Here is a 16996-nt window from a genome sequence, read left to right as displayed (position 1 = left end):
TAAATATTATATTGGACAAATTAAATGTTAATATTGGTTAATTTAGACTAATGTAGTGGAAAATGGAAGTTTTTAATTTACATGTGTAGATTAGAAGCATTTTTAGGTTACTTTGATGTTGTAGACCTTAATTGATGATCTCAATCCTTTGTAGAGAACATGAGTTATAAGAACTTTGGATTGAATTGCATTGTTGACTGAGATAAGCCTAGTCAATTAAACCTCAAATTAATATCAGGTTTCAATAGTGTCGCTAGCGGCAGCCAAGATCGTATGTTTATTTGATTTTCCAATTTCAAGAAAACAAATGCAAGTGAAATATAATAACATGAAATATAAATATAGTTTAATAAATTAAAATTATTTTTTATTTTAACTTAAAAAAACGTGTAATCATAATTAATTATGAAAAATATTGATAATATGATAAATATCATAGTTTCATATAGTGGCCATTTTCTCCCACAATGGCACTACCATTCTTAACCACAAATATTACCATAGATAATGCAATACCTAATAAGACAACATTATAGTTAATATAAATATTCAGCTCTCAGTCATGGTGAGAAAATGATACATGGCGATGGGAGGAAAACTTCATAATAACTGAGGTATTTTATTATACAAATATTAGAAATACTTAACGCAGATGACACACATTACACTTTGACGTGATTCACACTTTATTTGTAAAACCAAAAGCAATACATATTATAGTTCTAATACGTAGGTGAGGTTTGTCTTAGTTATGAGCTTCAGTCTTTGGCTGTGCATCCACAGCTTCACCAGCATAAGAACAGCATCTTCTACAGCCTCCTCCATACCTTCCACCACAGCATCCATAGCGGCAATATCCTCCTCGATATCCGCCTCCATAACCGCCACGGCCCGGGTAACCACCTCCATATCCACCGCGGCCTGGATAGCCACCGCCATAGCCACCATGGCCAGGATAACCACCACCATAGCCACCACGACCTGGGTAACCTCCATAACCATATTTGGCATCATCCACCTCTCCATGATTTTTTGTCTCCACTACTTCAGCTTCAAATAAATAAAATGAAGAAACGCTAGAATGGTTAGTGATGATATAGCAGTTTTTTCATGATAGTAAAACTTTTGGATAAAAATATCATCCCAACATTATTCTATTTCTTTAATAAAACTAGCACCAAATTTGGGCAAATAAGGGGCAAAAAAACTTACACAACATGATAAATGTTCCTTTTACATATAATGTTTAGTATGTTTTTTATTGCGATGCAGTGAAGATTGATATAGATCCCCCAAAGCTAGTCTGTTGTAACAGTGTGTGTGTGTGTGTGTGTGTGTGTAGTATAGAATAAGAAAAAGGATGGATGACATTAAAAGAATAAAATATTAAATAAAATTTAAATGAGAACCAAAAGGATGGAAAAATTAAAATAATGATCAAAGATTTTGCCACCATCAAAACAAGAATTTGTGAGTGAAACTTGCAAATTTGTAAAGGTAAAACTTCTCAAACATAATAACATTTCTAGTTAGTTGCTACCGTATTATCCTTGTTTGCAATCCTTAAACAAGAATTTTCAAGATTCGTTAATTTGTAATAGAAAACGATTTTGAAGTTTTGACAAGTTTTTCAATTTGTAAATTAACAAATCTCAGTTGCAAACTTTTGTTTTGAGGGTTGCAAATTAACGAATCTCAGAAGCATGTAGGACCTTTTTGAAAAAGCACTGTAACAATTTTTCGTTTAGGCAAATATTTTCTTTACGACAGTTGTAAAAATGTTGCCTAATGCAAGCATAAACAACAATTTTCATATGCTGATATTTATCCCCCACTTTAGGCAGCAGGTATTTAGTAACATTTGAAAACTGTTTCCTAAAGTAGAATAGGCAACAATTTTCAAGTGTAGAGAATCGAAACTCAAAACGGCTTTGCACTCACCATGATTAGAGGAAGACTGATGAGGTAAGTCCCTAGCTGTTACAAGCGAGCAGATAAGGAGTGAAAGAGCAAAGAGACCAAGAAGAAGAAAGGCCAACTTGGAAGCCATATTTGATGAATTGCTTGCAAAGAAATGATATTAGATGGATGATAATAGAACTATGCGTACGTACTCTATATATACATACAGTACGGACCTACATGTAGTTGGGAGTTAGGAAGTAGGTTTCATTAATTATAGACCTTACCTAAGCTATACGTTGTTCAATCTCAACTTGATCTTCATCTGAATTCTATTATCCTTGCTGACATTGTTGAAAAGATAAACTGCCCGTCAAAGTCAAACAGAATTAATAATGTTTGTATCCAATGGCTTAGTTGACTAATTTATGAAAAAGGTATTTCTGATATATACTCTATCAAAGAGTGGATAGAAACTATTAAGTTTATGGAAAAACAAACCTGTGAGTTGTACCGGGTGATATCTCTATATGGACGAAAGGAGTTACTCGAATCCGATTGTCGGTTCACAGTAAATGTAGGAGAGTGGAAGAGAGAAGAGAGCACAGAAGGTTTCTTAGTCCATTTCTTGAATCTCCCCTCACAAGAGATATCGTTTACACACACTTGTCGAATAACTTCTACATACGCATGAAGATAAAGGCAACGTGAATGCCATATTTACTTAAAATAAATTTTGGGTATATCACAATTAAGGACCCTCATGTTTTTTCCTTGTTAATTTGACCTCCCAATATACAATGTGGACTTGGGCCAACAACATTGATCCACCAAGGGCGGGCTAGCTATATGTCAAAAACCAACAGAAACAATGAAGAACAGTAAATCTCTCTCAAAGAGAAGATATTATTATGGAGTCCTGAAACAGTGTTTAAGAGCTTTTCAATGAATGATTCAATAAAACTGAATGTAAAATAGTTGTAAGCACTTAATTCATTACCAACCAACTTAAATGATGCTATATTTATAATTTCTGAATAGCATGCTAAGTGAAGGACCTAGCACACTAACTAAGAACTTAAAACAAAAACTAAGTTACTTTCAAAGTGGATAACGTGCTATTTAGTTGGATATCGTGTTAATTGGAAGTTAATGCAAGGAAAAAGATTTTATGTTTTCTAAAACATGTGTAAAACATTTGTGTTGGAGTTTTATCCTTCTAAGAACATTTCAGAACTATTTTCTTTTTGAAAAGAAACTTTCAATTACTTTTTACAATGAGATTCCCGGGGGGGGGGGGATAAAATCCTTTTGTTCTAAGTCTTTTTCTTGACTCTCTCTAGGTTGATTGATTTTTCATATAATCTTTCAATTTGTCATGCTGCAGAACAACCTTTAATTTCTAAAGAGTTTGTTATCATTAAAAAAAAAAGTAATCCAACAATCTGTACCCAATATTATAGATAGTCCCTAGTCTAAGAGAGGAAGGGACGAAAGTATATAACGCTCAAGTCTGAATTAGTCTGTAACTTATATATATATATATATATATAACTGGCTTCATGCATATTGAGAATAGTATATGAAAAACAAAAAAAGTGTATTGCACGAATAATAAATTTCTTACATATTTTTATAGAATATGTTTTGATGATAATGAAAAAAATAAAAAGTTAGCATGAGATTTAATTAAAGTTTAATAATAACTTTATAAATCATGAATATTAAATTTCAACTAACTACCTATTCTTGCAAAGAAATATTGCTATTGTAATGTTTAGGAAAAGAAGAAGAGAGAACTTTGTTGAATTATTAAATAAAGTATTAAAGTATAGTTTCTTAGACATTAGGATTTAGAATTTTGTAAAATGGATAAATGGTAAACTATAATATTTTTAAAATTAAACAAAACTTCCCATAAGTTTTTATGTTTTTCAATCTTCCCAAGCTTCTTTTTATGCTAAAAAATGATATTACAATTTGGATTTGAATTTAAATTTATCAGAAAGTAATTTTACAAAATGAACTGAATAAATTTTTGTTAACTTGTGTTTATATAAAAGAATGTACCATGTTTCATTATAAATATTTTTAACAATTTTGACAATGAAATAATAAAAATATATCAATTGTTGAGAAAAAGGTAAAATCTTCCTTCAGTTATTTCGAATAAAAATTTAAATCTATATAATTACGTTAATAAAAAAATTCAATATATTTTAGTCGATCCCTAAATTAAAGTCTATCTCGACAATCAATCATGTACGTACCGAGTTTCATCAATACTGTGTCTGAGTATCCAGATTATCGGCTTACAAGTGGCAGAACCAAAATAAATATGCATGAATGGGCATTTAATGTGATCTGTTAAAGGATATGTATGAATGAATTCAAAGTGCACAACTTGTAAGCTTGGTTAAAAAAACTGGTCAAACTCAAATATGAGAATTTCTTGCGTAACTTGGATCCCATGCAGTAAAAATAGCATAGTAATAAGGAAGTGGACAATTCTCACCGTCTAGATGAGAAGTCTTTTTTATACAGATCTATCTTCCCAGCCAACGGCAGAGCCACATACAAGTGAGAGTGAACGCATCCTCCCCTCACTTGAAAAAATTATTGGATATGAAATTTTTAATTTTCTACCCCGTCCTTTTTATATTTTGCACTTCATCTTTTTAATATTATAAATATTAAATCCATTTTATTTTTCCTCTAGTCTTAAAATCAAATTTTTTTATTTTTTAACTTAAATTCTAGTAATATAATAAATATATATAATTGATTTTTTAATTATTGAATTATTTATAAAATTATTAACTTTTTAAAAAAATTGTCCCCCAACCATGGGTCCTAGCTTTGTCACTGTTCCTAGCCATTAAATAAAATGATCAATCAGGATTACCCTACTTTTCAACTACTACACCACGTCATCCATACTCTATCTAATAAAAATATGTCATGTTGCATCAATTTAATTAAATAAAATTTAATGTGTCATTATTTTTATTGATTTTATTTTTTGAAATATAGTACATATTTAATCTCTTATATTCTCTCTTTATCAACATCAATGTCATAATTAATTTATATTTATAATTATTAAACATTACATGTTTTTATTAACAAGATATAGATGACGTGGTGTACCAATTTCATACAAGAATTTATCCTTAAATATTACAATGCAATCGTCTCATTCATCATTTGAAGTGTGGTATTTCTAGCAAGACACTTTTCTGAATGTACGTAGTATGATGAATTGAAACGATTCTCAATGGAATGTTAAGTACTGAGTGCGTTAGGATAAACACACACACACACACACACACACCAAAAGTGCCTTGTGGTGGGGGAACGCAGACAATTTGACAAAAGTGAATCTTGATTTTTGAGAGAATTGACTTCCTCTAGGGGGGAAAAAGAAGGACGCGTTTTTAGCCAGTTAGATTACTTTTGATTATTTATATTTTAATTAATATTAAAGGGGGAAGTCAAATCCAAAAGATTCAACTTTCCAAATTTCAGTTTAATTTACTGCCTTGGGATATTCCTCCCATCTTGCTCCTGATCTGTGTCATCCAAAAAAAAAAAAAAAAGCCTCCACCCACCCCGTTCTTTCAAGAAACTATGTAGAATGGTATGACATATTATAATAATAATAATTTTAGGGTAATGGTACATGTTTACTTCTAAACTGTTTTTGAGGGGCACAGGCGGTCACCTTAAGAGTGCAATAATGTTATTCTTCTGTTAGTTGATTCATAAATTACAGAAAATACTTCAAAAATTACAAATAAATATAGAATAAGAAAATCACTACAAAGTATGTCTCAGATTTACAAATTATGTCTCAAAATTAATACAAAGAGCGAAGAGGGCAAGAAGAAGAAAGGTCAACTTGAAAGCCATATTTGATGAGTTGCTTGCTAAGAAAGGAAATGAGATGGTTGATAATATAGAACTATGCGTACGTACTATGTACACACACACACACATACAGTTCCTCGCAAAAAGGAGCCAGGAAGGCCTACCTGTGGCTGTGCGTTAGGAGTAGGTTCAATTAATTATAGACCTCTAAGTAGGATCAGTAATTCGGACAGGCGAAACTTATTCAAATTAAGCTTAAAATATCATATTCTTAAAAAGAAGAAAAATCATATGGCCAGCCTTAGCTCTAACTTTTTTGGATGGGTTCGACTGACCTATTAGACATGGCCAAACTTATCAACTATATATACATATAAAGCTGGTAATTCATATAGCCAAGCTTATTCGGGCAATGCTCAATTTGGGCTGAACTTATTTGGATCGGTTTAAAGTATCATACCTTTTTAAGAAAGCTCATATAATCAAGCTAAGCCATAGCTTTTTTCAGGCTGGTCCCATTGTGTTTGATCTGAATTAATGGCTCTACTTCTAAGCTACACTGTACAATCCCAACTTGATGTTTGACTTTATTTTGTCTTATCCAAGTTGACAAATAACTTGAGGTCTGATTTTACTTTGTCAACTAGTACCTTATAAGAATACTAATGCTAGCACATAAGTAGGTTTCAATAATTATAGACCTTATCTAAGCTTCGCTGTTCAATCTCAACTTGATCTTCATCTGATTTCTATTTTTCCTTATCCTCGCTGACATCGTTGAAAAAGATCAACAGTCTGTGTAATTCAAACAGAATTAATAATGTTTGTGTCAAATGGCTTAGTTTAATTTTTTGGTAGGCATAAAGAGTAAGTTCCGTTGACAACAAAGAATATCTCCTCCTATTCATTGATAACAATATATTGACATCTTTCAACTAAATTGTTACACATACATGGATTAGACTTCGAGCTCTCAACTACTAGCTTAAGTAACAATAGCGTTTACTACTCATATTAACTTTAATTGGTCAAATGGCTTTGTTTATTAGTTGACACTAATTTGTTGTAAATTAGTGTTAAATAAAGTCAAGCATTCAAATTTTATAAATTAAAAAAAGATCAAGATAAGAGAGTTCCCAAAGAATTCAAGTTACTTGGTGACATCACATTACCACATGCTATATTAGTTACCGGAGAATTAGTGTTGGTATCAATCATCGTTGCTCCGAATAGGATGGGATTCTCAAAATATGTGCAGCAGGATTTGGAATTTTTATCATATTTTTTGTGTACCCTTTAAATATAAGATTTCCAACACTTGATATAATTTTAACAAGACCTATTTTTATATATGCTTTAAAATAAACTACACCGTTGATATATACCTAACGAATGGTGGAGCATCTATATAGATTTGATATATTATATATAACATTAATAATATTAATATTGATATTGATTGATCGTATAGATTATAATTCCTTTAACTGGGTTCCGTGATTCTTAGCCAACTTTCCTTTGTTTTTTTTTTTTAATAATTTTTATCCAAGGTATCTCCATAGCTAGAGGCATTGAGACTAATGCCTCCAGAAATCTAAGGGCTATTTAAGGGGTTATTTTCTTTCAAGTAATATTTTTTCATACATATATCCAAAAATAAAATTCTGAAATGATACTTAAGAGGTCTAGACTGCTATTATCTATATTACATCACTTGATGTATATGGAAAAGCATCATTTGTTTATTAATGAAGAAGGAGGTTATTAGTTTTGTTTGGACTCTAGGAGGCCCGGGTCTCTAATAAACGATTTAGAACTAAATAAATAATTTATTTTTTCAGGTCAATAATAAATAATTTCATTGGAAGTTTCATGTTATTACATGCATACGAACAGAGAGTGCTACATGCAAGAGATTTTATTATAGATAAGTTATATTTTTTATAAATAAAAATGTTTTAATTTAAATTGTTTTGACATAAAAATATAACTAAGATCTCATTATAATTTTTTTAACAATTTTCACAAATGAGGCAATAAAAAATTTTTGCTACTGTTAATGAAATGAAAAATATTTGCCAATAGCTTCGTGACCTAATACTGCTCAACCCCATTTGCATTGGATTGCGAGTTCGATTATGCTTGTAATTAGAGGGAGACTTGGGCAAGTTTTTAGCTATTACCTCTAAGGAGAAAAGGTGATAGAGCAAATGGTTGGAATTTTGAATTTTAATTCTTATATATATATATATATATATATATAACAACTTTATTGAAAGAGATTTATCCTTTTGTCCTTAATAACTTAAAGAGATAATCTTTACTATTGGTAGAGCCTACTAACTCATTATCCGATAAAAATAAAAAATGAAAAGGTCAAAGAGCAAGAGAGCTCAAGAAGAATAGCTAACTTGGAAGCCATTGATGAGATGCCGAGGATATATATGGATATATATTAATATATGGTTTTTTAAAATAAACATACATATATGTATATATGTGTGTGAGGGGGGTTTTTTTTTTTATTAACTGAACTATGTACATGTAAGGGTGTACTCACTATAAACAGTCCCTAGTCTGAGAGAGGAAGGGCCTCCAACCAGTAGGCAGTTACTAAGAAGCTTTTTCATTAATGGTTAGCCTTTTCAATCATGCATTTAGAGAATGTAACAAATGTATGGATTGGCTTACTCGACAAGTTATGAGAGAAAATACAGACACTTTAATTTATAACCTTTCACCTTTAAGGTATCTCAGCTCATGATTCTTGATTTGAGCTAAATCATCCTTTGCACGGTCTATCCATGGCCTTGTATATAAAAAAAAATACATCTTAAAATTCCAAGTTGCATGATCTTCATCTGATTTTTTTTCCTATTTTGGGTGACAATGAAAGAATCAGAGGACATAAAATTTAAATAGAATTAATGGTTGTATTAAATGGCTTTGGTTGACTTAGCTATGATTTAGTTTAGGGAGAATTTCACCTAAAAACCATCGGTGTGACATATTTATAAATTACGCCCGATATAATAATATAAAATACTACTTTAGGATATTCTTGGATATGAATTGAAGTAAAATTCTATAACAAAATGATCAAAATATCATTCCTCTGGTAGATTGTGGCTAGCCTGTGAATCACTCCTTGAAAAAATTTGTTAATTCCTTAACCTTACTCATTCATTTCCTTACATTACTTTCTAGCTTATTCACTTGTCTAGTATAGAGTTAGCAAGTAATTTAACACTGCAAAAAATTTGGGTTAGTGACAAAATAAGTTCATCAATAAAAAAAAATCATTAATTCATTAGGAATTGAATTTAAAAATTTATTGAATTTAAAAAAATTAGGGATGCGAATTGCAATTTTGTTGCTAATTAAAAGTTTTATGCTCAAAAATGATATTTGAGGCTTTGGAATTGAAAAGGATTCGGATTTGAATTGAAATTAATTAGAAGGTAATTTTATTAAGTGAACTAAATTTTAGTTAACTTGCATTTATAAAAGAATGTAACATGTTTCATTATTATTTTTTTATAACAATTTTCACAATGAGATAATAAAAAAAATATGTTGTTAAACCAAAAAGGTAAAATTTTGGGAAAATAATAATTAAATCCCTTTGAAATAGGCAAATAACAAAATAATACCACAAAACAAAGTAATCACTTTGAAATGCCTACGGACTTCACCGTCTAATTTTTTGTGAAATTACGTTTATGAATTTCTAAAAGATAATAGAAAATCTTGTTGATAAAACCTAAAATAAAATTATTGCAAAGTTGTTAATATAGTAAATATATTGTTATTGCATGATTAAATTGAAATTAATTGTCATCAGCTTGTATTGTTAATATCTAAATTGAAGTTGTTAATCACAAAACTGAAACTATTAATGTAAGAAGAGCGTGTAATTGTTATTATATATATATATATATATATAAAAACTAACAATTATGCTTCCTATATCAACAATCTTACATTCATTATTGATAACTTTATTTTAAGTTTTAACAATGATGTTTTTTATTATTTCTCTCATTTCGCAAACAATATGCTATATAAGTCCCTAACAGCTTCAAAGCAATTACCCCATTTCAGGGTACTTATTTATCATTAACCTATTCATGGATAGGATTTATTTGTTATTTTTTCTAAAGACTTCCTGCGGTTATTTTGAATAGAAATTTAAATTCATAATTACGTTAAAAAAAATAAGATTCCAAAATATTCCAGTCCATCCCTAAACTAAAGTCTATGTCGACAACCAATCATGTACGTACCATGCTTCATTACTGTTTCTGAATATGCAGACTAATTATTGGTTTGAAAGTGGCAGAACCAAAATAAATGGGCATTTAATAATGACTGTTGAAGATATGTATGAAGAATGAATTCAATATGAACCCCTTGCAAGTTTGGTGGACACAAAAGCTGTCAAACTCAAAGATTACAATGCAACCACCTCAATCATCATTTGGCATTGCTCAATGGGACATTACTACCTAGACGTTTTTCCAAATATAGTATGAACTGAGATGATTCTCAATAGATTGTGACTGCATTAGGAAAAGACCTTTTGCCAAATATTGGAGTGTAGGAGGTAAAGATATTAACACAGATAAATTCTTTTATGAATATAGTGCATCATGTCATCTATGCTCTATTTAATAAAAGCATGCCATGTTATACTAATTAATTAAGTATGATCTAATGTATTATTATTTTTAGAATAGAGTGTTTCTTTAATTTCTTATTCTCCCTCCGTCTAAAAATATAAGACATTTTTAACTAATTCTCACCTTTCAATAAAGTAGTTACCTACTTTTTAACTAATACTATCTTTTCATATTTACTCTTATTAAATAGCTTATAATAAATATAAAGTCATTATCAATAGGGGCACTTTTGAAAAAAAGATAATGATTATACTTTGAAAGATCAAAAATACTTTACATTTTTGAATATCCAACTTTTAAAAAAAACTTATATTTTTAAACGGAGGGAGTATTTTATTTCTCTATTATTATTAATGAAAAAATTAATTTATATTTAGAGTCATATGTCATGGCCAAATTTTTATTGGACAACGAATTGATAACATGGTGTATCAAATCTATGCAAAAATTTCTCTACTAACATGGTGCCTGGCCCTAAAGCCCAAATTAGAGTGTAGGATAGAGGAAATTTGTTGAGCAAAATATTCCAAACAACCAAATATTTTACCAAAAATGCCATATGATAGAGGAACTCAGAAAATTTGACAAAAGAAGTGAATATTGATTCATCAGGAGGATTGACTACCTCTAGTTAAAAAAAAAAAAAAAAAAGAAGATGATGATTATTTTTTAAGGGGAGGAGATCCTCTCCTCATCCTTCTTTCTCATTTTCTCTTCTCCTCATCCAATCTCTATCCTTGAATAAAAATAAATGGTTGAGATTCAATTGTTTTATAAAACAATTAGCATAATATTATATTTAAAAATAAATAAATAATTTTGAATTGTTAAAATTTAACCTACATAGTTTATAATTAAATGCAATAAAATAAAAAAAATTATAATTTAAAAAATTTTAATAACAATATAAATTATGAGTTGTGCAGGTCAAATTTTAAGAGTTTAAATTTATTATTATGATAATTAATTTATAAAATAAATAAATCTAGACCGTATCATTCATTTTATTGTTTGAAGGCGGAGATGGGATTTGGAGCGGGGGGGGGGGGGGGACAGAGAAAAGGGGTGACGAGAGGTAGACCCTGTTTTTAGCCTACTAGATTTTTAATCATTATTAAGGGGGAAGTCAAATAAAGAAAAAACCCAACTTTCCTAACTATACTTTACTGGGTCCGGCTATATTCCACCCATTTTCTCCCACCCCATTATTTTAAGAAACTATGTGTATTGTATAATGATATTTTATAATAAAATTATATTTAGTTTTGAATTGTGTTATATTTAAAAAAATAAGACATTTTTAATCGAATATCTCTCTCTAATAAAAATTACTTACTTTCAAATTAACCCTATCTTTTCATATTTACTCTTGTTAAATACTCTATAATAAATATAAAGTCATACATTAATAGGAGTAATTTAAAAAAATAATAATTACATCTCGAAAGATTAAAATTATCTTATATTTTTTAACATCTAACTCATAAAAAAATCTTTACATTTTTTATTTTACTCCTAATTTTTTTTAGGTGCACCTGTCATGTCAAAATCAACCTCAAAGTCAACGGTAAAGCATTGTCACACCTTAAAGTAAAAAGAGTGCAATATAATGATAGTGCTGTTAGTTACCTAAAAAAATTTGGATAAAAGGTGTTTTTTTTTTTAAATACTTTTTAAAGAACACCTAACACTTTAAATTTTTTAATATATTATTTTTATTTTTAAAGTAATTAAAATATAGCATTCTCTATCATGACATTAAATGCTCAAAATATCAATTAAATAATGAAACTATCTTCTTTCATATTAAATTAAAATTTAACATTTATTATTTAACATTGGAGTAGAAAATACTACTTTTTAATTATTTTAGGGAAAAATCAATGCTATATATTAAATAGTTTGTGATGTTGTATTTCTCTTGGAGACTACTTCAGATACAAAAATACTCCTTTATCCAAAAATTACAGAAAACTACAAATAAATACAGAATATGAAATTTAATACAAATTATGTCCCCAAAAAATTACAAATAAATGCCATGTATAAGCTCTTTGTCTATGTCCTCTCGTGGATTTGGCACATTGTGCCATGTTTACTCACTGATATTACTTGAACTGTGACGATTACTGACAGACATAACTCGAATTAACACTTCTGAATACGATTCTAAACAGAAAATTTTTAGCTTTTAACTCATTCAAATTTGTTACCTTGACCTTCTTCTATATATTAGCGCATGATAGTTTTAAACTTTGGGTAATGAATTTAAGTTTCCAAGACATAAGGTGATAAGGCCATTATATCATAGATTTTCAACTCTACGAGTGTTTCCAAAGGGTTGATGCAAATGAGCTCACACGTAACTAGTTTTTTATGATTAAAATCTGAATTGAGGCATGATTTTGGTTTAGTATATTATTTATTATGTTCGTTACTGCCGATTGAGGAAACGATAGATTGATTAGGAACATCCCAAAACTGTAGCTTTCAGAACACTAGTACTGTCTAGTAGTTGGGGATTCCAGATTAAAGGTAAATGTCGGACGAATCAAATTTGTGTGTGTGTGTGTGGGGGGGGGGGTGGTGGGGTTGATCTTGAGTAATGTAGCGGGAAACAGAAATTTTTTGAGCTTGTTAGTTTTCTGTTTTTAAAAATTGTTTTTTATTTTTGAAAACAGAGAAATTAAAAAACTTATTTAAATAAGTGTTTTTGAAATTGTTTTCATTTTTTATTTTTAAAAATGAAAAAAAATAGAAACAACTTCAAGTTATTTTCATTTTTTTTTTTAAAATTAAAATACATTTAATTATTGAAAAGTACAATTACTTTGACTAATTTTTATTATTAATCACCACCATTAACTGCTTATAACCATCATTCTTAGTCCATTTTTTAATTCTAAAACTGCTTTTTAATTGATATAATCAAACAGATTCTCATTTCATTTTGTTTGAAAAATAATTTCAAAACTATATTACAAAATAGTTTTTAAAAACAATAAATGAGAATAGAAGACAAACAGGCCCTAAATTTACAGGTGTAGATTACAAGTATTTTTAGGTTACTATGATGTTGTAGACTCTTAACTCAATTTTATTGATTTGTAGATAACGTGAGTTATAAGAAGTTTTGGTTGAAATTATGTTGTTGATTGATAAACCTAGTCGTTTAAGCCTCAAATTAATATAATACTAAGTTTTTTAGTGTAGTAAGTGGCAAACAAGATCGAATCCTCAATGAACTTGTTTATGATGAACTTTTTTGATTATCTAAATTGATTGCAAAATAAATCTGAGTAATTTTTATTTGATTTTCCAATTTTAGAAAAACAAATGCAAGTGAAATATATTAACATGAAATATAAATATATGTTTATAAATTAAAATTATTTGTTACTATTTTAAATAAAAATAAAAATGTTATCATAATAATTAAAAAAATATTTATAATATGCTAAATATACATGTTTTCCAATCGTGGCTATTTGTTTATATGGTCACACTACCATTCTTAACTGAGAATATTACTTCCTCCGTTATAAATAATATAACACTTTTGAAGGAGTTTTTCGTCACAAAATATAAAACACTTTGGGTAAATTAAGGCTTCATTAAACGCGCCAATTTTAATATTATCCTTTATCTTTCTATAATTAATTTTTATCCCTTCTCTTTTCAATAAATTAAATTATGGATATTTTTAAAATTTTATATTTTTATTTTGAAAAGATAAGGTTATTAGGTGTATTTAATGAGATTTATTGATATGTAAGATTTTTTAAAAAAAAGTATCTTATAATTTGAGATAGAGAAAGTACTATATCAGAGTTTATTATCACTCCTTTGTTAGTTGGCTGAAAAATTATAGAAAATGCCTCAGAAAATTACAAAATAAATATCAAATAATAAAATTAATACAATTTATTGCCAACGAGCATCTTAAGTTCTAAATTCCGATCGCCTCAAACCACACTATTGATAAGTCAGAGAAAATGACCATTACTTTTGTAGTTGGGGGACCTAATCTCATACTGATGTGGTATTCATTTTGACTCTTGAAAGTAACGGCTGTTTTTCTACAATTTAACATTGAATTTTGGATGCTTGAAATTTAAAAGTTAATGAGAAGTTTTATGCATTTCAGGAGTTCAGGATTTAGCATCACTAAATAATTTAGGGTCTTGATGTTCATTAACCCTATCCCAAAATTACGAATAGATGCCAAGCCTGAGTTCTTTGTCAGTATCCGCTTCGCAGACATGACACGTTGTGCGACATTCACACATGGACATTGAAAAAGTTCTGTCGCCTCTAGCAGCACAAACTTGGCATGTTGTGCCATGTCTGCTCACAAGCATGGTTTACACTGGCATGTCGATTATCGACAGACGTAACTCGAACCACAAATATTATTATATAAATCAAAGAAAATGCAATAACAAAAAAAAAAAAAGATAACATGTTAACCGAGTAATATATATTTCTATCAAATATGGCATCTTCCATTTTAATTGCTGAAAGCAATCTCTGAGACACTTTATTGTACAAGAAATACTTAAACGTAAATGACACACATTACACTTTGATGTGAGGCATGAAACTCCATTATTCCCAGACGAGAGAGTGAAGACAAAGCACGTACCTAATGCTCTCACAACAAACATAATAAAAATACACTTTACTAGTACAACAAAAAGCATCACATAGTTCCAATAATACATGTAAGTGAAGTGTCTTAGTTATGAGCTTCAGTCTTTGGTTGTGCATCCACAGCTTCACCAGCATAAGAACAGCATCTTCTACATCCTCCTCCATACCTTCCACCACAGCATCCATAGCGGCAATATCCTCCCGATATGCGCCTCCATAACCGCCACGGCCTGGGTAACCACCGCCATAGCCACCATGGCCTGGGTAACCTCCATAACCATATTTGGCATCATCCACCTCTCCATGATTTTTTGTCTCTACCTCAGCTATAAATGTACACAAAGAAGAAATGCTTGAATGGTTAGTAATAATATCGCAAGAGTTCATTCTTATATAACGTTAAAACATGTAAAAAATTTTAAAAGAAATTATCAATTTTCTATTTTTGTCCAAAACTTTTGGATTATAAAATTATCATCCCAAAATAACTTTTATTTGTTAATAAAAATTGCAATGAGGAGGGATTGAAATCCCCCAAAGCTATGGTGCTATATAGAGTCAAGAATTAGAAAAATATCAATTTTCACTATGAATATATAAAAGTGACGATAGAATATAAAAATTGAAATTAAATATAAAATTTATACAAATGAAATTTTTTGAAAAAACAACAGTTTATACTAGAGAATCAAGAAAGCCCTCGAACTCACCATGGTTAGAGGATGACTCGGACAAGTCCCTAGCTAACACCCTCGAGGAGATAAGTAGTGAGAGAGCCAAGAGAGCAAGAAGAAGAAAGGCCTTGGAAGCCATTTGAATCAGTTTCTTGCAAATTAAAGAAAGGATATGGTATGGTTGTTGAAAGAACTATAAGGGATACTCTATATATACACACACAGAAGGGCCTACATGTAGTTGGGAGTTTAGAATAGTAGGTTTTCCATTAATTTTAAACCTTATCTAATTAATTATAAAACATATCTAAGCTACACTTGATCTTCATCTTACCTTTTTTCCCCTTATTTTGGGTGACAATGTTGAAAAGATTGCTAATGAAACTCAAACAAAATTAATGTTTGTATCAAATGGCTTGGTTGATCAGGCATTGTTTCGATCAAGTTACAAAAAATACAATCTCTCTTAAATAAGATCGAATACTCTAATTTTATGAATTTTAAAAAATTACATTAGGAGAGTTACATTTAAATTCTTTTGGGCAGACATTGCCTGAATTTAAATTAGCAATTAGCAATAGTAACAAATTAATTACCAGATAGCTGTATAAATATGGCTTGCAAGATGAATGTCCTTCCATTTAGTACCAGCTTACTCCATAATATAACATACACATATGATTTTAGATCTAGTGAGTAACTTAAGTACAGTCATTCAATGAGTTCACATAGCATGATAACAATGGCTTGATTTAACCGAAAGACTGTCAAAGATTTTGTCATACAATACTAAAAGGGTATCAAATCTCAAATTTTTAGAGTGGATATCATAAGTAAAGAGTGTTCTAATCATGTTAACTGTCTTAAATTTTTGAAGGAAAATATATTTTGACAATTTTTAAGTATTAATGAAATTTAGTAACTATAATTATGATAGTTATTGAATAAGTATATTTAACACCCATGAACACATGTATAGTTATGGAAGAATTAATATTGGTATCAAACATCACCACAAAAAGAAAAAATAATTTCAGTGATGACTATTAAAATTAATGGTCAAAATTTTCACTTTTGACCAAAAGTAAGATTTTTAGAGGCCGCATTATACAAAAATCTCTCCCAAAAGTAACAATTGGCAGTTTAAAAATTAAATTTAATTCTAAATTATATTAAATAATTTAATAAGAATATATTAAATGATTAAAAATATAT

The 16996-nt window shown here is 29.3% G+C and overlaps 2 protein-coding genes across 2 annotated transcripts; both read right to left on the bottom strand.

Moving 5' to 3' along the window:
* Window positions 1–520: 520 nt before the first annotated feature.
* LOC129296405 (glycine-rich cell wall structural protein-like) lies at window positions 521–2075 on the bottom strand. The gene is made up of 2 exons (XM_054935011.1): window positions 1942–2075; window positions 521–1050 (listed from the first exon to the last, which is right to left on the bottom strand). The coding sequence occupies exons 1-2, from the start codon at window positions 2048–2050 to the stop codon at window positions 746–748; spliced, it is 414 nt and encodes a 137-aa protein (XP_054790986.1). The 5' UTR covers window positions 2051–2075; the 3' UTR covers window positions 521–745.
* Window positions 2076–14929: 12854 nt separating this feature from the next.
* Window positions 14930–15944, bottom strand: LOC129296401 (uncharacterized). Its single transcript, XM_054935007.1, has 2 exons — window positions 15818–15944; window positions 14930–15433 (listed from the first exon to the last, which is right to left on the bottom strand). The coding sequence occupies exons 1-2, from the start codon at window positions 15918–15920 to the stop codon at window positions 15063–15065; spliced, it is 474 nt and encodes a 157-aa protein (XP_054790982.1). The 5' UTR covers window positions 15921–15944; the 3' UTR covers window positions 14930–15062.
* Window positions 15945–16996: the final 1052 nt, after the last annotated feature.

Source organism: Prosopis cineraria, unplaced genomic scaffold (assembly GCF_029017545.1).
Source record: "Prosopis cineraria cultivar Desert tree isolate PC_DT_omini unplaced genomic scaffold, ASM2901754v1 PC323, whole genome shotgun sequence".
Taxonomy (NCBI): domain Eukaryota; kingdom Viridiplantae; phylum Streptophyta; class Magnoliopsida; order Fabales; family Fabaceae; genus Prosopis; species Prosopis cineraria.
Note: the sequence above shows the minus strand (reverse complement) of the source record. Positions and strands in the feature narration are given on the sequence as shown.

Coding starts and splice junctions, on each gene's coding strand:
- LOC129296405 (XM_054935011.1), bottom strand. CDS start 2,050: ATGGCTTCCAAGTTGGCCTTTCTTCTTCTTGGTCTCTTTGCTCTTTCA. Junction 1,051..1,941: donor TCAGTCTTCCTCTAATCATG/GTGAGTGCAAAG, acceptor ATTTATTTGAAG/CTGAAGTAGTGGAGACAAAA.
- LOC129296401 (XM_054935007.1), bottom strand. CDS start 15,920: ATGGCTTCCAAGGCCTTTCTTCTTCTTGCTCTCTTGGCTCTCTCACTA. Junction 15,434..15,817: donor CGAGTCATCCTCTAACCATG/GTGAGTTCGAGG, acceptor GTACATTTATAG/CTGAGGTAGAGACAAAAAAT.